The sequence below is a fragment of the Vanacampus margaritifer genome, chromosome 10 (genome assembly GCF_051991255.1).
Source record: "Vanacampus margaritifer isolate UIUO_Vmar chromosome 10, RoL_Vmar_1.0, whole genome shotgun sequence".
NCBI lineage: Eukaryota > Metazoa > Chordata > Actinopteri > Syngnathiformes > Syngnathidae > Vanacampus > Vanacampus margaritifer.
In genome coordinates this window covers 9004724-9030003 of record NC_135441.1, presented here as the reverse complement: position 1 = coordinate 9030003, position 25280 = coordinate 9004724, and the positions used below count along the sequence as shown (strand labels likewise).

At 41.2% G+C, this 25280-nt stretch overlaps 1 protein-coding gene across 3 annotated transcripts in view; it reads left to right on the top strand.

Moving 5' to 3' along the window:
- tenm1 (teneurin transmembrane protein 1) overlaps positions 1-25280 on the top strand; it is a 254249-nt gene that overhangs the window by 188426 nt on the left and 40543 nt on the right. For all 3 annotated transcript variants that reach the window (XM_077577571.1, XM_077577573.1, XM_077577570.1), the window contains one exon: positions 22799-22953. In XM_077577571.1, coding sequence (XP_077433697.1) covers positions 22799-22953 — 155 coding nt within the window. The remainder of the gene's footprint in view (positions 1-22798; positions 22954-25280) is intronic.

Sequence of the window (25280 nt, the reverse complement as noted above, 5' to 3'; positions counted from 1 at the left end):
GGTTGCCAAAAGGTGGTACCAGTGGCATGCGGTACATTCTGTGGCTGGCGAGGCACTGACTTTTGCTGAGTCCGGAAAAAAAAACTGACTGTATGTGTACATACTGTAGTTTAGCTTGCTCCCTTACAATAAATAATAAGTTAATAACAGAAAAAATAGATGTGAGAACGATTTCATACACACCAGATTAAATGTAAATACAGTATATTGTGATGTTATATTCGGATAAAGTTCATTCCTCTACCAATTATTGAACCAAAATTCTCCTTGACTTTGTTGTGAAAGTCCTTCTAATCGTTTAATTTTGAAAGTCCATGCTTTTGAATGGCAATTATCCCTAGTATTTTGTAGAAATGCATGTTAATAGTTTTGCCACAATTAGACAAGCCTAACATTTCAATTCATGCTTTAATGTAATTCCTGCTTATTGGCACTTTACATACTAGAGAAAGAGCATCAGCAGTTGTGAGCTCACTTATTTGCATAAATGTACCAGGTACTTGTATTATTAACCTTACTATAGAAAGACAGTAAAGGTAATAAAAGTGTAAAAAAAAAAAGTTCACATTGGCTACATTTACATGCAGTCAATATTCAGGTTAAGATCAAAATTCCAGTTTCTGAAACATATGCAATAAGCCATATACTTGCATGAGCAGTTTACTCCCGTATACATATCCCGATATAAACCGCAAAGCACGAACAAAGTCATTACGCACATACACGTGATTTCCACTTTTAACTTTCTACGGTCAATAAAAAGCATTATATTCATGTCACTCACCGCACTAATAAAGTAGTCGGTTTCCTCCTCGCTGAAAAAAATTGCTTTTCTGCTGTATCGCTGTATTTCTTTACCTCTGCCTGTGTTTTTTCAGTGGTTTGCGCGCCAAACACACAAACTTATATCAGGGTTCTTGCGGGGTGTAAAAAAGTCTTAAAAAGTCACTTGTGTGTATGTATATATATACTGTATATATATATTAGGGGTGTTAAAATTTGTGTGTTTATTTGAATTAATTTAAAGTTCCAATGTTACCAAATTTTTTAACGGGTGAATAATGACCACCCCTTACTTGGAAAGCCCGTACTGGGAGAATTTCAGTCACAATGCAGCAGAAAGGTAATACATTTTATAATAATGCATATATTTGTGGAGACTGTGGTCAAGTTCTATTTTGCAATTTTAAAAATGTGCATAATTTCACAAATTACTTCATGTTAAAGATTAGATAGCTCTTAGTATGAAAATAAAAATGCACTGAGTTGTTTTACAAATGCAATTATGCCATCTAGAAAAATTACTTCAACACAAATCAATATCACACTTTTATTCTACAGTACGGTTTTAATTTTAACTAAATGTTATGAATTATTATTAAATTACTGTATCAATGACTAAAAGATCCATATTAATTTAACATTTGTTTCAACTTGTATGTTACCAAACCAAAAAAATTGTGATTACTCGTGAAGTCTATTGAAGTCCGTCCGTCCGTCTTCTTCCGCTTATCCGGGGTCGGGTCGCGGGGGCAGCAGCTTTAGCAGGGAAGCCCAGACTTCCCTCTCTCCAGCCACTTCAGCCAGCTCATCCGACGGGAACCCAAGGCGTTCCCAGGACAGCCGAGATACATAGTCTCTCCAGCGTGTCCTGGGTCGTCCCCGGGGCCTCCTGCCGGTAGGACATGCCCGGAACACCTCCCCAGGGAGGCGTCCAGGAGGCATCCGAACCAGATGCCCGAGCCACCTCAACTGGTTCCTCTCAACGTGGAGGAGCAGCGACTCGACGCTGAGTCCCTCTCAGATGACCGAGCTTCTCACCCTATCTCTAAGGGAGAGCCCGGCTACCCTGCGGAGGAAACTCATTTCGGCCGCTTGTATCCGGGATCTTGTTATTTCCGTCACGACCCACAGCTCGTGACCATAGGTGAGGGTAGGAACGTAGAGCGACCGGTAAATCGAGAGCTTTGCCTTTCGGCTCAGCTCCTTCTTCACCACAACGGACCGATACAGCGTCCGCATCACTGCAGACGCTGCACCGATCCGCCTGTCGATCTCCCGCTCTAACCTACACTCACTCGTAAACAAGACCCCAAGATACTTGAACTCCTCCACTTGGGGCAGGACCTCCTCCCCGACCCGGAGAGGGCACTCCACCCTTTTCCGACTGAGGACCATGGTCTCGGATTTGGAGGTGCATCTTCCTCATCCCAACCGCTTCACACTCGGCTGCGAACCGCTCCAGTGAGAGCTGGAGGTCACGGCTTGATGAAGCCAACAGCACCACATCATCTGCAAAAAGCAGAGATGCAATGCTGAGGCCACCAAACCGGACCCCCTCAACGCCTCGGCTACGCCTAGAAATTCTGTCCATAAAAGTTATGAACAGAATCGGTGACAAAGGGCAACCTTGGCGGAGTCCAACCCTCACCGGAAACAAATTCGACTTACTGCCGGCAATGCGGACCAGACTCTGACATCGGTCGTACAGGGACCGAATAGCCCGTATTAGGGGGCTCGGTAACCCATACTCCCGAAGCACCCCCCACAGAACTCCCCGAGGGACACGGTCAAACGCCTTCTCCAAGTCCACAAAGCGTGGACTTGTGGACTGGTTGGGCGAATTCCCACACACCCTCGAGGACCCTGCTGAGGGTGTAGAGCTGGTCCACTGTTCCACGGCTGGGACGAAAACCACACTGCTCCTCCTGGATCCGAGATTCGACCTCCCGACGGACCCTCCTCTCCAGCACCCCTGAATAGACCTTACCTGGGAGGCTGAGGAGTGTGATCCCTCTGAAGTTGGAACACACCCTCCGGTCCCCCTTCTTAAAAAGGGGAACCACCACCCCGGTCTGCCAATCCAGAGGCACCGTCCCCGATGTCCACGCGATGCTGCAGAGACGTGTCAACCACGACAGCCCCACAACATCCAGAGCCTTTAGGAACTCCGGGCGGATCTCATCCACCCCCGAGGCCCTGCCACCGAGAAGCTTTCCAACCACCTCGGCGACTTCGACCCCAGAGATAGGGGGGCCCACCTCAGAGTCCCCAGACCCTGCTTCCTCAAAGGAAGGCGTGTTGGTGGAATTGAGGAGGTCTTCGAAGTACTCTCCCCACCGGTTCACGACGTCCCGAGTCAAGGTCAACAGCACTCCGTCTCCACTATACACAGTGTTAACGGTGCACTGCTTTCCTCTCCTGAGACGCCGGAAGGTGGACCAGAATTTCCTCGAAGCCGTCCGGAAGTCGTTTTCCATGGCCTCACCGAACTCCTCCCATGTCCGAGTTTTTGCCTCAGCGACCGCCAAAGCCGCATTCCGCTTGGCCAGCCGGTACCCGTCAGCAGCCTCCGGAGTCCCACAGGCCAAAAAGGCCCGATAGGACTCTTTCTTCAGCTTGACGGCATCCCTTACCGCTGGTGTCCACCAGCGGGTTCGAGGATTGCCGCCACGACAGGCACCAACCACCTTACGGCCACAGCTCCGATCGGCCGCCTCAACAATTTAAGCGCGGAACATGGTCCACTCGGACTCAATGTCCCCCGCCTCCCCCGGGACAATGGAGAAGCTCTGCCGGAGATGGGCGTTGAAACTCTTTCTGACAGGGGATTCTGCCAGACGTTCCCAGCAGACCCTCACAGTACGTTTGGGCCTGGCTGGTCGGACCGGCATCTTACTCCGCCATCGGAGCCAACACACCACCTGGTGGGGATCAGTTGACAGCTCCGCCCCTCTCTTAACCCGAGTGTCCAACACATACGGCCGCAAGTCCGATGACACGACTACAAAGTCGATCATCGAACTACGGCCTAGGGTGTCCTGGTGCCAGGTGCACATATGGACACTCTTGTGTTTGAACATGGTGTTCGTTATGGACAGTCCGTGGCAAGCACAGAAGTCCAATAACAAAACACCACTCGGGTTTCGATCGGGGGGGCCATTCCTCCCAATCACGCCCCTCCAGGTCTCACTGTCATTACCCACGTGAGCGTTGAAGTCCCCCAGTAGAACGAGGGAGTCCCCAGGGGGTGCGCTCTCCAGCACACCCTCCAAGGACTCCAGAAAGGGTGGGTACTCTGAGCTGCTGTTCGGTGCATAAGCACAAACAACAGTCATGACCCGTCCCCCCACCCGAAGGCGGAGGGAGGCTACCCTCTCATTCACCGGGGTAAACCCCAACGTACAGGCTGCTAGCTAGGGGGCAATGAGTATGCCCACACCTGCTCTGCGCCTCTCACCGTGGGCAACTCCAGAGTGGAAGAGGGTCCAGCCCCTCTCGAGAGGATTGGTACAAGAACCCAAGCCGTGTGTGGAGGTGAGTCCGACTATATCTAGTCGGAACTTCTCAGCCTCGCACACCAGCTCGAGCTCCTTCCCTGTCAGAGAGGTGACATTCCATGTCCCCAGAGCTAGCTTCAGTAGCCGGGGGTCAGACCGCCAAGGCCCCCGCCTTTGGCTGCCACCCAACTCACTGTGCACCCGACCCCTTTGGCCCCTTCCACCGGTGGTGAGCCCATGGGAAGGGGGACCCATGTTGCCTTTTCGGGCTGTGCCCGGCCGGTCCCCATGGGTATAGGCCTGGCCACCAGACGCTCGCCTTCGAGCCCCACCTCCAGGCCTAGCTCCAGAGGGGGGCCCCGGTGACCCGCGTCCGGGCAAGGGAAACGAAGATCCAAGATTTGTGTTCGTCATTGGGGTCGTTTGAGCCATGCTTTGTCTGGTCCCTCACCTAGGACCTGTTTGCCTTGGGTGGCCCTACCAGGGGCATGAAGCCCCGGACAACATAGCTCCCAGGCTCATTCGGACACGCAAACCTCCACCACGATAAGGTGATGACTCACGGAGGGGTCTATTGAAGTCATGTGATCAATTACAATTTTAATCCCCTGAGAAACCTAATATGTATACACTGTGGCATTTTTGCTGTAGAGACAGAAAGTAACATGAAATCACCACTGAGAAATCACTGTATTCGAGTTAGTCTTGCTTAACGAGTGGCAATGTAAGATAGCCGCCGCACATACAAGTAGTTCTCTCCAGAAAAAAAAAAAACAAGTAGTTCCTGTACACAAAAGACCAAGATTCCGTGTGAATATAGCATGCGCAGAACACAAAACAATTTTTCGTTCAAAGGAAGTATTCCAGCTGTGTTTAGATGACCAAATATTAAGGTTAGAAAAAAGGTAACCCAAGAGTGTTATTTGGGCATATTTGGGTTTTTGTGCATTAACATGGCCTTTCAAAACCGAAATATAGCCAAATATTGTTTTTTGAAAGAGTTATTGACTGCATGTAAATGTAGTTACTAAGAGAGTTCACAGTCGGTGTTGAGCTAATGTACGCTTTTGGGTATTACACAACTTCAGGTGGAGCGAAATGAGAATTAGTTCACATGGAGAGTTTTTTTTTGTCTTGAAAATTACATTTGTGACACTTGAGTGGAAGCAAGGTCTTGTGTTGGCTCAAAGAAGGAAAAAAGGCAGATTCACCATCATCAAAAGCCTACTAAATTAGCTCGTTACCTCTATTCTTGTTCATCCTACCTAATCTAATAAGGTAACCTTTGTTAGCCCCACAATGGGGAAATTTGCAGTGTGCATGTATTGCAGAAAATAAACCCATAGTGTTGTGCTTGATAAGAAAGAATGACTTATGTGTCAGCTTTTGAGTATAATGTATTTTTGTTTCCTCATTTTGCCCCAAACTAGAACAACTTTTGCAGGCCAGGACTGACAAGCCGAGGAAGCGCAACCATAATAAGGTCATTATCCAGCAACTATCAGATGAGAGGAGGGCCCAAACAGGACTAACTTGGTTGGGCCAGTGGGGACTGTAATTTTGAAGAAAATATATGCTACCAAGAAGAAATCATAACTGTCCTCCTCAGTCACACCCACACACTCGGCCACCTTTTGGCTTCCCATACGGCACATGAGATTGAGGCACGGCCCTGTCAGCCATCATCCCCCTATGTCAGTCACTCTCAGCTTGTGCATGCAATGCAGAGTGAGGCAGACAGCCAGTCTATGTATGGTGCGTTAAACAATGTGTCTGTGCTTCAAATGTCACAGGATCACGAAGTATAGTTCATATTTTGATAACATACTTATGCGAGAGAACAAGATGTGAAAATAAAATATTGGAGCAGATTCCTTCTCTAATTTGACAGCTGATCCAAAGCCTATTATGCTCATTATATGTTGCTGCAGAACATTCTGTTTTCATTCTTTTATGCAGCAATATAGAACATTGCCTCCCAAGACTCCTCCTGTTCCCTCATGGTCAGGTATTTTATACTCTTTAACTCGTTGCGCTTCACGGAGTCTTGTGTGGCCGTTGCACTCTGACTAACCAACTTAGTAAGGCTCTGGAGGTTTCCGCCCGAAGCCTCCTGGTACCTCGTCATCCATCTGCCACAGCCCACGCTCATGCTCCTCTTCATCCCTTCAGCCTCTAACCAATGATAATAAGTGTTAGAATCACGGAGAAATATCTGTCTGTTCTTTCCCAAGATGGCTCTCTGTAATTCTCTGGCATTGATCTTGTCCTATGTCCCCCGGTGTGCTTCCTTCCTCCTCTTTCAAAACTTTTCCATGTGCCATCAATGGATCATCCGTTTGTTGACATAGCTGCAGTAGGATTGCTCTGGCACGTGTGACAACATTGCAAACAGTTGTTACAGTAATCCATGATTTAGATTTGGCCAACAAGATGCAGCCCGATTGAGAGCACTGCTGCTGTGCAATATTATAAGCATGAAACGCACAGATTAGATGTCCTTCAGACACTCATTTTTGAATACAAGATCTGGAGCATTGTTTAGAGTTGGCTCCATTTGTGCCCCCGCTGTCAATTAGCTCGGCAAATAAAAGGCCTCGTTCCATTTAAGATGGATCCCATGTCTGACATGAAAGAGACAAATTCCCTTGAGATGCAACAGCCTTAGCACATATCTTTGCACTCTTTCAGTTCACAACACGAGAGGATGATTCATTTGTTGTAAGTAAGAGCTGTGTGCATGTAAAATTAAACACAAGATGAGTGATTGATATGTAGACCAGTGATTTTAGTGTGCCATCTGAGATCATCAGGTGCGCAATGGGAAATTATTCAGTTTCACTCATTCCAGAAATTTTTTATTGCAAGTAATGTATTTTTGTTTAACTATCTATGCCAGTAACATATAGTGACAAACAGAACAAATAAAAACAATTCTACTAAATGACAGAAAGTACGCAATTAACCCAAGTATGCACAGTTTTGTTTTTGTTTTTGTTTTTTAAAAAGAAAGCCAAACCATTTTTTTCTTTATGTTCTAGGCAGGCCCCACTAATCTTAACACGTTATTCTGCTTAATACTGTGTTTGTGGAATATGGTTTAACTCATTCACTCCCAGCCATTTTCACTAAAACAAGCCCCTTCACCCAGCTGTTTTACTGGATTTTGACTGATTTTGCAAGGCCCACGGAATACTGTGTTCTATCGCTATAAAACATGGAACCTACCAAAAGAAAGATTAGAGTCTCTTCTTTCATCAGGAAAAAATCTATATATATTTTTATCAGTTTCAGTTTTGCAGCAATTTGCATTAGAATATAGCCAAGTTTCATCATTATTCACAAATCAATTTCGAAATGTGAGTAAAAGAGATGTTTTTTTCAACATGGCTCTGGTTGATCTTTTTTGCTCTGCTGCCACCTGCTGGCCGTTTGTGTAATAAGTACCATTTCTTCAACCGTTCTTTGCAGTTGCGAGGCTGCATCAAAGCCTACTGTATGCGCTAGCATAAAAAATAATAATAATTTCAAAAAACATAGAAATACGCCTTTGGGACACAACATTTAAAATAGAACCTATGTATACGTTGCTGGGAGCCAATGAATTAAGCTTCAAAATCCGCCCATTTTTATCCGTCTTAGGTGGCTGCCATTTTGCCACTTGCTGTCAACTGAAAATTACATCAGGGCTCAGGTAATGACCAATCACAGCACACCTTTCTAAGCACACCTTTCACTCTCTGTTTTCTGAGCTTGGTCATGTGACATTCACAATGATTTGTCATTACCCGAGCCCTGAACAACTTTGATGTCATTTTCAGTTGACAGCAAGTTGCAAAATTGATAAAAGGATAGATAAAAACAGGTGGATTTGACTGCTTCATTTATATTCTACTCCACATATGCATTATTAATCCGAATACCTTGTTTAGACTATTGGTGCTCCATAGAACAAGTCAAATCTTTGGGTTGACTTCCCCTTCAACAGTTTTATGTTGACAACTTGTTGGGGAAGGTGACTTTCTATTCCCGCAAGGTCTGTGAAGGCACGGCAAGTGCCTTGACTTCAACCCAAGAGCCAGGCCCTCGTCTGACTTCAGTGACTTCTGTGCTGCATAAATATTCTTCTAATTGAATTGAGAAAATCAGGCAGACACTGTGTGTGTGTTGGCGTGTGCACATGCGCATCTGCAAAGTAGTGCAACTGCAGTGTCAATCTCCCCCAGTGACCCACAGGGGGCAGACTAATGCCCTTATCAGCGGCTGACATGCTGCCTCCTCAATTCTCCCTCGTGCACACTGACCCTTTTCTCCTGTGTTGTTTCTTTTTGTCTTCATTCTCTGAGTCTTGCTTTTCTCTAAACAAACAAACGCACACACTGGGCCTCATCTCTCTCAGATCTGCAGCTGCTAGGCTCTCGACAAGAGTATACTGAGTATGAATGAAAAAAGTGCACATGGTTTTCAATATGTTCAAATGGTAAATGGTACTTCATTTGTATAGTGCTATTCCACATTGCAAGGCCCTCAAAGCGCTTTACATTCAACTACCCATTCACCTACTGACGACGCAGCATCAGGAGCAAATGGGGGTTCAGTATTTTGCTCAAGGATACTTTGACATGGTCACAATGGCATGGGAACAAACCTAGCACCTGTAGATTGAGAGACGACCACCATACCACTGAAGGGAGTTTAACGAAACAAAAGGAAATAACATAACTCAGTTAGTCATAAATGTTTCAGATGGCACAGGTTTTGTCGGCCACAAAACCTCATGCTTTCAGCACCTACCTCTTCTGGGGGTTGAGATACAGTATACTGTAAGCGCTTAGCTGAATGAATAACCTCACACGTTGAATAATCTGATCAAACATTTGATGCTTCTTGCAAATGTAGGCATCACTATGAAACAGCAGGGTGCCGGTATACAGCAGCGGATGTGTGCGAGGGAGGATATTCATGAAAGTTCGCAATTCATTTCAGCCTTATATTTTCCAAATCAACCCTTGCCAAAATGTATTTGCGGGTCACTGCAGAGAAGCTACAACATCCCCTATGGCCATGTTGACTTCATAGCAGCTGCTCGCTATTATAATGTGCTAATGCTTGTATACCATTGTTATTCTACTGCTTGCTCTCGTAAGGTTTAGTGTGGTGATTGTTTCACATGCCAGAGAAAGATAGAGGGAGCGGGTGAGTGGATTCGAATAATAGAGTGAAAGGGACGAAAAAGGGAGATTAAATGCAATCAAGAATTAAAATAATGTGAAGTCTATGGTGAATGAAAAAAGTGAATGAAGTAGATAGAGAGAAAGAAAGAGAGGTCAACATCATTGTTTTTGTTCCTTTCAAAATAAGTGCATCTGATCATGCTAGCTCTATTTTTTAGCTCCGGGAGTGTGTAAAATAGAACGCAATTTTTAACAACCTCCTCTTGTATGTATTTCATTTCACATTGACCGAGCTTTTGCCATTGCCCCCAGACATTCTTGCATTAATGATGCATTCATGAATTAATCACACCATTAAGGAAAACAACTGCATACCTTCTGATAATAATGACATCATTAGGTCATACTAGTTATACGACAGTGTTTTTTCCTCTTGATATTTATTATTATATTATTATAAAAAAAAGCATGTTGTTTTGTGCTACAGCAGGAAGCATTACCCACAACGTGTTTCTTAGAAAACCTATGCTGAGAATAAGAAGAATTTGCCAGCGGCAAAAGCAGGGCCAAGCAAACAGCATCCAGCCAAGCCCGCTACACATTGTAATCCACTGAGGACCTGTCAAGGCAGTGTGCAGTTTTTGTATGACAGGAAAACGAATTGCAAGGATGTGGTTCGCATTGTGTTTGTATATTTATTGCTGAATTTTTCTCAGCCAGACAGTGTGCAATGGCTGACGTGAGCATTTCTGACAGAAGTGGTGGAATATTAAAGCGATTCACTCACTCCCCAAAAAAAACATACAGTATACTCCTTTTAAGTGTAGTGCATTGTGATCCTAGAGCAAGAACGTTTCTGTAAATAATCCATGCTCTCTCACTTTAGAGCGCATGTTCTCAATGGGAATTCCCAAATGACCTTGAACATTGGACGTGAAGTTAGTCGTAAGAGAGTCAGGTTGGACCTTCATTCCATCATACAGGTCATGTGCTGTGAGAGAAAGTGAATAGTGTTCATTCACGCAAATGGAAAATTTGACGTGCACTCACCGTGATAACATTTATCAATTCATTCATTACCCTTGAATGGACCACAAATGGCTTACACGAAGAAACCAGCATGAGTGAACTTTTTCCATTGCTTGTATTTATTTTATTTTTTTATTTTTTATTTTTTATTTTTGGGGGCGGGGATTGTGCCCTGCAATTGACTGACAATCAGTCTGACGGTGTAGTTTGCCTTTCACCGAAAGTCAGTTGGGATAGGCTCCAGCTTCCCACAACCATGAACAGGATAAGTAGTATACAAAATGGATGGGTGAATGTATTTTTCTTCCTAAGCTTTTCCACTGCATGTGCATGTACCTACAGTATGTGTATCAGCATAAAAATGTAAAAATATATTATATACAAGTTTAATTATATTTCCAAATGACATGCTAGACACACATTAGTCACTTGTCACAATGTTATCAATGCCACTGGCAGCGGTTTTTACCAAATGATTGGAGGCAGAATCCTAAACTGATATCATTTACTGTATCGCGTCAAATTTTTGCGGATCATGTTGAAATAAATGTGTATGTATGTCAATAAAACACTAAGATGGAATAGTTACAAGCTTTGAAAATGAAATAGAACTTACAACAATATTACACAGTAAATTTCATAGACTAAATTTTACCCTGAAAAAGACTATATTCATATATATATATATATATATATATATATATATATATATATATATATATATATATATATATACTGTATATTCACTCAGGAACAATCTCACAACCTTCAGCTTGGGAGACAGCCACTCTATCACTTGATCTATGCCATGCCTACGATTGGATAACATTGCTGGTGTGTTCAAAAGGAGACCAAAAATGGTCGGAGGTATAGATTCCACCTGACGCCAGCGATATACTGACACACAATAGCCCGGCATGGCTCAGTGGGTTGATTGGCCATCTCCCAACCCGAAGGTTCTGTAATTGTTTCTCAACCGTTAAGGTTTTTTTCAAATATTTTACTGTCTTCCATGCAAGTGTAAAGTTTACTCTAGTTCAGACTGGGACCAATTATAGTTACTCTATGAAATGTACTGTGTACCATGGTTGCAATGTTACAAGGAACCCCGATTGTCATGACAAGTTTGCTCTATATTATTGATTTGGTTGTTACTAACATAATTATGAGCTTCATTTTTCAAATTCATTTTGTAGAAACTTTATTTGTACGTATGCCATTGTTGTTTTTGTCGCAATGCATTCAGTGCGTAGTGACGTAAAATGGCGGCTGGCTCTCTGCCGAGCAATGAGAAATGGGTATAAAGAAAGCGAGGTAATCCTGCGTATAGTTACTAAAGGGACAATCAAAACAGTTTTATGCGTCTGGTGAATGACGGGAGCACGGCGTGGGGGAGGATGTCCCTCCCGATTGTGTGTTGTTTCTTTAGGAACGCTACGAGGCTTAACTTGCTTTCTTTATAGGCGTTTCACATTGCTCGGCAGAGAGCCTACCACCATTCTACGTCACTACGCACTGAGTGCGTTGCGAAGTAAATAACAAAGTTTCTACAAAATGTATTAAACTGGTCATAGTTGCTAGTAACTACCAAATAAATAATATAGAGCAAATTTGTCATGATAGCCGGGGTTCCTTTTAAGCGAAAAGCACTAATTATCTTAATTCATGCGATGCTAGCTTTCTGTTTGCAGACACTGATAGTACTGACACACCTCTCACTGTCTCAATTGTGACACACGCAACTAAGTGGTTAGAAGTTTTAGAGTCCATTCGTAATCAGCTCTTCGTACTACAATAATTTGACTACAGCCAATCAGTTGAATTTTGCTTATTTGGAGAAAAATCTTGACGTGCTAGATAAAACTGACTGCAATTTTGGAATCAGCATGCCCATTTAGTTTTAATCAGCATAAAATTGTAACACAACAGATTTTTTTTTTTTTTTTGTTTGTTTTTTTCCAACGTTGTTTTGTTTTTTTCAGTGTAATCTATTAAAGTATGCACTGCTGTGCACTGAGGGTTAAAACAATGTCACGTTCACACTTTAAATTTACGAACTGCATATAAACCAACAGCTACTTTGTAGCTAGAGTAAGGCAGTGAGAGATTACAAAAGCACATTGTGTGTCTAATGAAGCCCATAGTCAATATGAGATGGCTGTAGGCCAGTGGCTGAGTCAGTTGCAGCAAAGGTGTTACGTTCATGCCACTCTGTGTGTGCTTCCACTTTTTGTGACTGACAGTCTCCAGCTTTTAAGTCTCCGCACTCAACTCCACTCCCCTGATAGGACACTGAGTTAGTTAGGGGAGTCTTGTTAAAGGAATGTCAGTTTGACAATGTCAGCATGATCATGGGGAATGTGACACGTGTGTCCCTTTAACTATTTGAAATGGCCAGTGCTGGCAGCTGGCCTGTCAACCTCCACTGGGAGCCTGGCAAGCTGACAGGAGGAGGGGAGCTTTGCCAATGTGGCGGGAAATAAATTACATTTTCTCGAGGTGGGTGCCCAACACTGCCACACATGCTCACACACACACACACACACACACACACACAGTAAACGGGTGATGTTGTGATTAAGGCGATAGTGAGCTTGTGCCCATGCAGGTCGAAAGCTATCTTGATTCTTTAAACAAACTGACATGAGGATAAATAAGTAGCGTGATGGTGGCTGACAAGGTTTACTTGGAAGTCCAATTTCACCTGCGTGAGCTGGGGAAGAAGGGTGCTAGATGTAACTTTGCATTGAGGTCAAATGGGGCGACAGGAATGGGTCGAGAGAAACAGTAAATGTCACTTGGGTGCCATTATCAATTGGAGAGTTCTAAAGGAGCACCTTCAGTGTCAAAATGTGGACACAAAGTCTTAAAACGTAGCAAAGAAAGCTTTTCTAGTTGCCTCTGACTCTCAGTAGAAGCTTTTTTTTTAAAGCTTTTTATAATCTGCTGGCATTTTTATCCCACCGTTTTGGTTATGACAACATTAGTTTCCCCCGAACTGATAATATCCTCTCCTCTTCCATTGCTGAGCATCTCTTGTTGTGATGACGTGTTTGGTGAAGAGCCTCTTTTGTGAGACCTCCCTGTGTTTGTTTGATGTTCCAAACAGTGCAACATAATCTGCAGACACTGCAATGATCCAACCCCCTCAGCTTTTCATGGAGCATTCTATAGTCCAAAGCATTTCAATTGCTTTTATAATTGAGTTTGTCTGCTGCCTTTGTGATTGCTGAATCTCTTTTTTATTATTATGAAAGAAGAGAATTCCTGCCAAGACGTATGTTTCACACACACAATAAATGTTTACTTGAATGCAAAAAAATTGCATGCAATTATTTCAAACCCTCCCTACCATTTGTGGTGTCACCACACATATATGTCTGCGGTAACTACTCATTAGAAAATGGCAGCTTTCGATAATTAATTAATGCAGGTTATTACATTGACGACAATCTTTTAGTGGGTGATAATTAGATAAGCTACAGTGCTTGATTCAGACTTAATTACAAAGTCTGTGTGTGTTCTGGGGAGCTTTGATGAATAAGTAATGAGAAGTAGCATGAATTATGATTGCTCTCCAAAGACCCGCCAAAGATAAACAGCCACCCATGTGGTGAACTTCTATTGATTGGTGAAAAAAAAATTTGACTTGAAAAATGATGAGGCATTAGCATCAAGGCTTGCATTATCGTGCTGTGGTTCATAAATATGTTATGCAAGTCATTGTTCTTGACATTGTATTGCATCAGTTAATGTGATTTGTTACATGGTCTACTATATGACTTTGGAAGTAATTACACCTATACAAACAAGAACATGTACACAGATGAGTATGTATGAAAGTACCTGCAGTAGTTCTGCAATAGTTCAGCAGTATATACATGAGATAGACTATGACTGTGACTCAGGACGGACATGATAAACCATCAAAGTGTAGGCCTACCTCTGGTGCCCCATTTTGAGGTATTTGTTATGTTTGGAGCAGATGTGACGTCACCGCGTTGACAGACCGCCATTCGCACCATTAGTTACTATTGATTATTGATTCATGAGGCGGTTTGACTCAGTGGTAGAGTCTATTTACTTTCACTTTTTTCATTCACCATAGACTTCACATTATTTTGATTCTTGATTGCATTTAATCTTCTTTTTTTCTTCCCTTTCACTCTATTAATCGAATCCACTCACCCACTCCCTCTATCTTTCTCTGGCGTGTGAGACAATCACCACACTAAACCCTACGAGAGCAAGCAGTAGAATAACAATGGTATAAAAGCATTAGCACATTATAATAGCGAGCAGCTGCTATGAAGTCAACATGGCCATAGGGGACGTTGTAGCTTCTCTGCAGTGACCCGCAAATACATTTTGGCAAGGGTTGATTTGGAAAATATCAGGCTGAAATGAATTGCGAACCTTCATGAATATCCTCAATCCCACACATCCGCTGCTGTATACCGGCACCCTGCTGTTTTATAGTGATGCACACATTTGCAAGAAGCATCAAATGTTCAGATTATTCAACGTGTGAGGTTATTCATTCAGCTAAGCGCTTACAGTATATACTGTATCTCAACCAACAGACAGCATGAGATTTTCTGGTTAACAAAACCTGTGCCATCAGAAGCATTTATGACTCACTACCTGTACTTATCTTATTTATTTTTGTTTTGTTAAACTCCATTTGTGTGCGGGTGTGGCATGGCTCAGTGGTATGGTGGTCATCTCCCAATCCAGAGGTGCTGGGTTCGATCCCACGCCATTTTGACCATGTCGAAGTATCCTTGAGCAAGATACTGAACGCCCAGTTGCTCCTAATGCTGCGTCATCAGAAGGTGAATGACTAGTCAAATGTTAAGTATTTTGAGGGCCTTTTAAGGTGGAAAAGCGCTAGATAAATGAAGTACCATTTACCATTTGAGTGAGACGCCAGATCGCTGGATGTAAATCAGACTTGGACAGTTATTTATTTTTGTTTATTTAAACGGAAAGGATATAACATGATCCCGGCTTTCCTACGGCGGGAGAATACTTAAATACACGTAGAGCACCTCATCTGTCTCGTCTCATCTGTCAGCAAACGGGCGTTGTCAGTGACGGATTGAAGGACCTTCCGTCAGTATTGACTGGAGAGTTGTGAAAATGACTCGGATTCGTCAAAAATGCCATATTGAATTGGGGATGACGGTTGAACCGAGACAGCTTTCAACGTGGTGGCGTCATGGCTTCGCTCCTTTCAGGCTAGTACGGCTACGAGCACTAGCTATCATGGAATCTCGACAAATATGTTCCGGGTGCTACTTTTAGCTTGCTTTAATACAAACAGTTTAACAAAAAAATGCATTTGAGTGCGATTTTTATTGATAAAACATATTTCCCCTTCTGATCACTACAGGAACGCTTTAATTAATATATAATATTCATCCATCCAATCATGTAGTGATCATAATATAACTGATCGTAAAAATAGCTGTCAATTATGTCTGATTGTTGAAAGACAAAATTGTGTACTATTCAGCTACCACCAGCAAAAGCACTGCTGAATCATTCTCAACTAGTTTGTGATCTAAAGAACAACATGATGTCTGCTATGGGTATAATAAATAATCAAAACATAATAAATAATCAAAACAAGATGCAGGTTTTCCAAGCATATTGTTTGGATAAAATGAGGCAGTGCAGGTGGTGTTGTCCATCTGTCAACATTCACTTGTCAGTCACACTTTGTACAAAAGCGTCGTGGGTCCTAATCAACAATAGCTAGCTTCATTTAGATGCTGTAATAATATTTCAATTCATGTAATTAACACCCACTGAGAAGAGGAATATGGGAAGGCGAGCGGAATGACGAACTATTGCAGTGGCAGCGCGGCACTGTGAAATTATAGTGCACCTGCTGCTTCACAATGTTGTGAAATATTGCAATTGCAAAAAAAATAAGCAGTACTTGCAATTATGGGCCATTTAGATGCTGTATTATTTGCAATTTTATGTTCCGTTACCGCTGTTTCCAATCTGTGGTAGTGATGTCAGGATGCTTTTAGAAACTGAATTTTTAGGCATGTACAGTGTTAGACGAATATTTACAGGGACAGGCAGTTTAAATGATGGAGGGGGCCACCTTTTTTAAATTAGCACAACCAGACAGCCACATAGGACTGTGTACTTCCTAACCAGATGTATGACAACATGCATGTTGATATTCTCATTGATCCCGGTCCTTCCTTGCTTAGGGCATTGAATCGTTCAAAACTCTACTGCTGTGTTTGACTTAGAAGACAAAATGCCTTTTTAAATATGCACAAAATATGTGCATATGTCTGTTTTTTATTGAAGCAATGTACGTCACAGTATCTTGCATGTATAAAATATCCAGACTTGAACAACAAAGGTTTTGAACAGTCGGAAAATAACGACAAAGATCTGCAAGGTACGAACACATGTTCCGAGAGCTTGTTAAAGTGAATTGTTCACAAGGCATTTCATATTAAATTGCAATCTCTAATTCAACATTATTTTAGGTCATTTAAAAAAATGCTCTAGTATGGTCCCAAAGAAAAGCAGGCACCGTAGATATGTCAACAAGATGTGATTATATCAAAAAGCACCACAGTAGTGTCATGCTGGAGCTTCCTTTAGCAAAGTCGATATGCCTTCTTCTTCTTTGTGGTTTTTACAGTGGCTGGCAAACGGACTGAGCGGTCTTTCTCTTCTCATGGTAGATGCGCAAATAGATGCAGACTACAGGAACTACAGTACAGTACTGTAGAGTATGATGTGGCGTGCGGTTAAGGATACATACTTGCGAATGCAATATGGCATTTTACAAATATTTATGACATTTATGGATCGGTCAGCTTTTGTTCGTATCTAAAAATATTTGGAAGTCGGATGTTTGTAACTCTTGGACCTCCTGTACTGTGATCAAAAGCTGCCCATCTGTGATTTAGAAGAATAGAATTTAAAATTAGCAAGTACTTGCTCCATCCTGATCACTAAATTCATAGAAAGGAACATTAGCACCACCTAGCGTAGCGGTGGAAGTAATAGTTTGTAACATATGAGTAAAAGATATCCTAGCAGGATGCTACGGATATTTTCTAATTAGATCTGACTACCACAATGGTTTGGGGGTTGGATGCCTTGCCCAAGGATCAAATGTTCCATTTTCCAAATTGTAGAGTTTTTTAAGTGGGTCTCAAACCTATCATCTTCTCTTTTTAAAAACCTAGACTATGCCACATCATTATCAAAAAGCACCACTCATTCTGTAGTCTGCATATCCCGTGGAAAATCTTTTTCTTTTTGCTGTGAAGCAACAGTGTTACCCAACCATCCAGAATGTAGCTCATTGTAAGTATGTAATACTTGTCAAGCCTGTGATTTTTGACATTGATTATTTCAAGTTGTAACTGAATGTGCACAATACTGGTTGAACAATAAAACATTTTCCTCATTTAATATGACACCCAGTACACTTTATGCCAGTCCCAGGTACAAACACGAGAAACGCTTCATTGGTTGTATATATCTTTTATTGGTTGTTAATGCTTTTGTAGAACTCAAGGGATGACATTTCATCTATAAATGTATCTTGCCTTCATTATTATGTCATTTAGATAGACCTCCTTTGTGAATATGTTGCACGCAGGTCATTGTTTTTGGGAGGTAGCCTGACAAAGGATTTTTAGAAGTGCTGTCGCAGTGTGATTGCAGTTATTTTTCTTTTTCATCAAAATGCACAAGCTCAAAGTACAAAGGAAACATCCCGGTGACATCCTTGATCCTGCTGTTTTGAAAGTGTGCTCAGTATTCACCACACATCGCCCCATCTTTATTTTGCTATATGCTGTAACAGGCTCAACTATTACTGTGTTGTAAAATATATAATATAACATATTTTATAATTACTGTAACTGTCTCGTTTCATTTTATTTTTCACCATCCACACTTTCAGTCTGTTTGCTTGCCCAGTAATCTCCTGTGGCTCACTCTCTGCAAATAGCTGTAATCAACACTGATGTCTTCCTAAAACCCCTCTCGGTGGCATTCATCAGATTAGATTGTATTGCCATGCCACAGGGGGTGTTAAATTCTTTTGACAAGGACTTTTGAAAAAAGAAATGTTTTGATTGAGAGTGATTGGCCCGTAATGCTTAATTGAAGCAATTCCTCATCACGTCCTTTTTGTCTCACCGCCATCTCTGCCTCGTTTGAAGCTTCCTCTCTCTTTCGCTTTGGCTGCATTTCCCCACCTCAATCTCAGCTGATTCACCAAGGTCGGTTCAACCCATCCCGTTCTGCTTTTCTTTGATGATGGAATCCAGTTCAATCTTCATGTTTGCCAAATTTCCATCTCTCTCTTGAGTTGAGATATATCTCAATTATTCCTGCTGCCAGCTTCTAAACATCAGTATCAGGTCTGCCAGGTCTACCGTAGAACACGTGGCAATTCTTTTGATGTTTTGTAATAATCCATCGACTGTACGAGTGGCTGTAAATTCCTTTCACATAGTTTTATTTACTGTAGAAGGAATGAATATGAATATGAACAAATATGTGGCCATTTTGACCCTATAAAGCCAAACGTATCATATTAAAGGGACAGTAACGTGAAAAATCAACTTTTGGGAGCTTTAGCATTTTTTTGTTTTTTTGTTTGCGATAAATTTTTGTTTGTTTTTTGTTTTATATTTTGTGTTTGTGTTTTTTGTTTGCGATTACGTTTTGTTGTTTTGGTCCGTATTTTGTGTTTTTTTTATTTGTGTTTGCGATTACTTTTTCGTTGTTTTCATTTTTGTGTTTTTTTTATTTGTGTTTGTAATTCCTTTTTTGTTTTTCATTTTTTTTGTGCTTGTGTTTTTTATTTGTATATCTGATTACGTTTTTGTGTTTGCGATCACTTTTTTGTTTCGTTTTTTGTGTTTGTGTTTTTTATTTGTATTTGTGATTACGTTATTGTGGTTGCAATCATTTTTTTTTGTTTCGTTTTTTGTGTTTTTGATTATGTTTTTGTGTTTCCGATTACATTTTGTTTTTGAGATTTTTTTATTTGCTGTTTTGTTTCATTTGTGTTTTTGTGTTTTTTATTTGGTTTGTGTTTTTTGATTTGCAGATGTGTTCACTTTTTTTGCGTTTTGCACTTCAAGGCCACCGTAAATAATGGTAAAAAATGACATGAATTAATTAGTGAACCGATCTATCAGAATATAAACAAAAAGACATGAGAAGGAATTTATTGTATTTCATGCATGCAAGGAAGAGTGGAGTGAGATACTGAGACAATGTCCTGCCTTCCTTGTCATGTCCTTGTGCAGGATTTATGAGCTCTAAGACAGTTTTAAGAAGAAGTGCTATATAGAGGAATGTGGTGAAAATAAAATGAAATGTGCAGACACGTAGATGTGAGCAGGCTCAGGCCGCACACTATAGGTTGAGATGTTTCTCTTACATAATGCCAGGTGACAGGAGGAGAAATAGAAAAGTTGCTGAGAATGAAAGGAGGAGAAGAAAAAGTACAGCCTTGACATTATTGGATGGTCAGAGGCCACTGATGTGATACACTTGTGAAATACAGTAAAACAAAAGACAAAAGTAAGTTTAGAAGATGTGCATGAAAGCAGATTGGGTTAGGGTGCTTTGTTGAGTTGAGGCGACTAAAGGGTGGGGGTGCAGGTGTGAGGCCGTGTGGGTAGTTTAATCTGTCTGTGTCAGAGGGAAGATGAAAGGGCCAGCAGGGACAGCTCTGCAGTTCATCGCGTGGCGTCTGGAGGAAACACACTGACCCTGGCCCTGCATGCCCGCGTCCTCTCTCAACTCGCACAATTTACGAGCAACCGGGTCAGTCCACAGTTGCCGGCTCGAGAGCACGTGTGAATGTTTAGTGGCGGCCATACGCCCTATTCATCAGTGTGAGAATGAGATGTTTAGAATGATATTTTACAGCATAACATGGAGGATCAATTTGAACCCTGCCTGATCATATTTGACAAGGTTTAAATTGGAATGAGTATCTTAAAAATTGTGTCATAATAAAGCGAAAGGCATGTTGACAGAAGAAAGGATGGATGAAGCTTCTTGGGGGTAAAAACACTTGGAACATACAGTATATACTTAAACAATACCACACATGGAAACAATCCAAGCAACAGCTGTATTTATAATAAAATAATCAAATGTATTTTATTGATCAGAGGAGCAATGAGCAAGAGCATTATGCCTTCCGACCTTGTAAAAGCCTTGTTCAAGATATATGACTAGAAATTATAGGTGCAACAATTAATCAACAACTAATTAATTGTTCATTGTTTTTTATTGTTGATTAATCATTTAGAGACCTTGTTCAATTTAAAATTGTCCAATTTCACTCTCTCATCAGCAAATAGGCTCAGATTTTTGTACACTTATCTTTTTGTCAAATCAAAATAAAACATTTCCAAACATCTACTTTTACAGTGACATGACATGTTATAGACCAAACCAGTAACTGAATGTTAATTAATTTATGCATTATCTGCACCGTACATTTGAAATCATGTCCCATTTTTTAATCTCGGGATGGATTTTTTTATTTTATTTTTTTTGTCCGATTCATGGATTTATCGAGCTATCAATCAATCATTTAAATAATGGTTAGTTGCAGTCCTACTGGAAATCAACCTTTACATACTAGAGGGTGATACGGGAGTGGATTTTCACTCGCATTTCATCGCACTCTCACAGAAAAATGATGTTCCGTCCATGACTCCCGTCCCGTCATGTGCCGTCCCTCCATTGCTATTTCAAGTAATACAGTGCGAATGCACCATTGCGTTAATGTTTACTCTTATGGAAAGAAAAATCCAAATGGCTGTGCTTTTGTCCAAGGTTTTTTTTTTATTATTTCCTTCTGAATTAACCTGCTCCTGTCTGCACCCATGAACTTTTTAACCTTTACTGTCCCAATCCCATGATTAAAGTTAAAGGTAAAGAGTCCCATCCTGAAATGTCATCCTTTACTTTATACCTTTGTGCTATGAGGCAATAATGCTAACCACTTCAACAACCCAAAAAAACTTGATTAATGGATGTTAGTAACAACAATTTATCGATATCCATTTTCTGCAGTAAAGGGACAGGGACGATAAAAGGATGATCTAGATAAATATATGGATTTTTTTTTTCCATCACTGTGGTGAACTAAGATGGAAGGAATAAAAATGTGTCCTTTCAAAAATGGTGACACCACTGGAGTGCATTATGGTATTATCTCCACTAATAGGATTGGAGTTGGACGACAACCTTTTTTTTAATCGCTTATAAAATGATTGATCTTTGTTTAAACGGCTTTTGAAAACAAATATCAATTTTCTATTTGTTGGTCCTTAATGCTCAGCCAGCCGATTTTAGTGTGGTGCCTAATACATCCTTAATTCTGTAATTGACTATAACTTGGAAGCCCTTTGAGGTGTTAGCGTGATAAAGGGATATGGATAAACCACTTGCCATAACTTAATGATAAACTATAAACCAAATGTATTTTTAAGTAGCTTAGCATAGGGCAGTGTACATTGGAGACGCCAAGGATGTCTGAAAAATGGCTGATTGTTGCAGATGTAGAGCGAAAGGCATCATGGCGAAGCCGCGGAATGAGAGGTGAAGGTTGAGGCGTGGAATATTGCTGAGGAGTTGAGTCAAAGGGCCCATTTTGTGTATGAAGATGAGATTGGGGCGGGGGGTGCGGGGGGGGGGTGCTTGCGGGGAGGTCGCTCCTCATCCATTACGGATGATTCATAGTCTGCCCTGACCTTTAATACCGTGACTTACCTCGCTCTCGCTTCCTGCTGCAGTGTCTGACTGCAAGGAGAGTTCAAGTGTACAGTGGTCATAGCCAAGGCGCACACACACACACACACACATACACGTTAGTTTGTATAGGTGTTGAGAGAAAAGCATGTGTGCATACTTCGTGGGTGAACATTTATCATGTAAATTTGCAGGCATCAAATGTCAAAAGTTCAGTGAAGCACCCTGCTTGCATCTAATGTGACAAATAAGCTCTTCCTGCAGTCGTATTGTTCTAATCCCTTTAGTGGTCTCTGGGATGGAAATATAATTACATTTCTGCAGTGCAGCGCGTTTGATAAGACAGTCACTAGCTGAGCTGAATGTCTAACTGAATTGGATGCTGCTCCGAAAGTCCCATCATCTCTTGACTTTACCCATCTTGCCTCACTCACTCCTGTCTGTCGCTCCCTCTCACCTTTTCTCATTTTTGCCCATTCTCTCCTCTTCTCAGCTTTAAAGCTAATTTGGCCTCTCTTTCTCACCCACCAGGTATTGCAGTGGATAAAAAGGGTGTTGTCTACTTTGTGGATGGCACCACCATTCAGAAGATAAATGAAAGAGGTTTGCTGTCTACTGTGATTGGCTCCAATGGACTGATGTCAACACAACCACTGAGCTGTGATGCACGAATGGACATCAGCCAGGTAGGTTATCTATCTGTTTTGCTCTACAATATGCATGTGTATATAGCTGGGGCAATTTCAAACACAAATATACATTTCAGTTTAATGTGCCTAGCATTTATTATACCAACAACATAAGGCATTCATTACATAAAAAAATACATTAACAGCACTATGCAACATAACTTGAGCTCAGGTGAAATTGCTTCATCATACATCATAACAAAACATCATAACAAAACATCATACAATATTCTACAGAAACCAAGAAATTCTATGTGCAGGCTACATAGGGCGTTTTCATTATTTTTGCAGATATTTATTTATGCCACCTAAATGTCTCCCATTACTCCATATTAAGAAATATCACATTTAAAATTACTACTGGTCAGTCCTGAACACAGATAACAGAGGAAAACAGTTGTTGGTGCCGTTAAATTTGGAGTGACCCGCGATCTTTTTGACAGATAGCTTGCTTGGAAGATAGTTTAAGCATGTAAATTGAATGCTAAACAAATATCAAACATACAGCTAACTTTTAACCGCTCGCATCAAGTACACTAATGTAGATGATTGCGGCGCTGCCTTAGTGATGTCCCGTCAACATTTACTGGCTTTGTCAATGGTAGAATGTGTGTTTGTTAACTTGGCCATTTTAATGAGTGTATTTAAGCTTTACTCATCTTTCGAATGGTTCTTTCTTGGTGGATCAGAAGCGTCAAATTGCTTTCGGGAATCGCTTGGAAGACGCATCGTAAAGATTTACTTCCCACAGCACGTACAAAATAAAGCATTCCAGCTGTCAATACACCTTTATTGTGACTAGGTGCAACAATCGATTTAACTGTGCACAATTGATATTTTCGCCTAAGTGAATTTAAGCTTCTCTCTGTAAAAGCGCACACGTCTTTTTTTTTTTTTGTGACTGAATTTTGTCTTGGTTTTTAATCCCTGCGTATATGTCGTATGCCCACTCACATTGTCCATTTGGCCCGCAAAATCCACATTTTGATGTGAAAACTGCGATGCAACCGTCTTGTTTTATGTTTGCTGTTTAGGGTGGCTTGTATATGCTTGTAGATAAGCCTTTAACACATCCTTCAGGATTTTTGCTGTTTTGGGTATGAAGAAATGTTACGACAAATAATTATATATATATTTTTATGTATCAATAGGAAGGACAATTTTTGAAAGAAATATTTGTATATTTATGTTACGGCAAATAATTATACATTTTTTAAATATTTTAATAGGAAGGCCAATTTTTGAAAAAAAAATTTTTCCACTTTATTTTCCGGCATCATTTTAAATTGCACAATGCCCCCATATGTTTTTTTTGTGTGTAGTGCACGTGTGTGTGTGTGTGTGTGCGTGCGTGCGTGCGTGCGTGCGTGCGTGTGTGTGTGTGTGTGTGCGTGCGTGTGCATGTGTGTGTGTGTGCATGCACGTGACAGTCTGGTGAAGACCAAAGGCAACTAATTTGATCAGCTAGCCTTCAGATCACACTGCTGACTTATGTCAGGCCTATTAGAGCTGCGGATGAATTATAGATGAAGTGCGATCTCGGCACAAACACAAACTCACACGCGCACACACACAGTGAGTTGTAATGCTTGAGTGTGTGCATGACTCTGGGTATGACTGTTCAGGCCAGGTGATTCTCCAGAGGCGCAATAGCATGTCTTTAAAGAGGCCAGTTCAATCCCCCTGTTAGACATCATCCTCTGCAGCACATCTGACCATCATCATACTCCATCTGTGTTTGCTCTTGTAAACTGCACTGACCTCAAACTGGCAGCAATATTGATCAAAACTTCTGTAGCTGTTTGACTTGACAAACACGAGCACGCTAATTTATGCCAAATAAACAGCAGATTGTTGGCACGGGTTTTGGGCAAAGTCAAACTGACTTTTGAATTAGAACACTTTCTATTTTGTGAAGCGTCGGATAAAAAAATCTGTGGCTTTTTGCTCCGAGAGAAGTGCAGTTTTATCATACTTAAGAGTGCATACAACACAGCTCTGGATATATTTGAGTTGTATTTTGCTTCGCAGCAATTCAGTAGTATTGGAATCTGTGCTACTTACTATGTTGTCATTATTTTAAGACATTGCTCTTGTTGATCTTCTTGATCAGGGTGAAAAATAAATATATTGAATTTTTTTAGATTAAAATTGAAAGTTAGTATTACTAATCAGGATGTCAGGCGATTAAAGTTTTTAATTGTAATTAATCGCATAACTTCAATAGCAAATTTTACATCTATTCTTAATGTACAATAAAATGTTTTCTTTTTTTAAGTTTTAAAGTTTTCATATTCTTGTTAAAATAAAAGTGGAAACAAAAT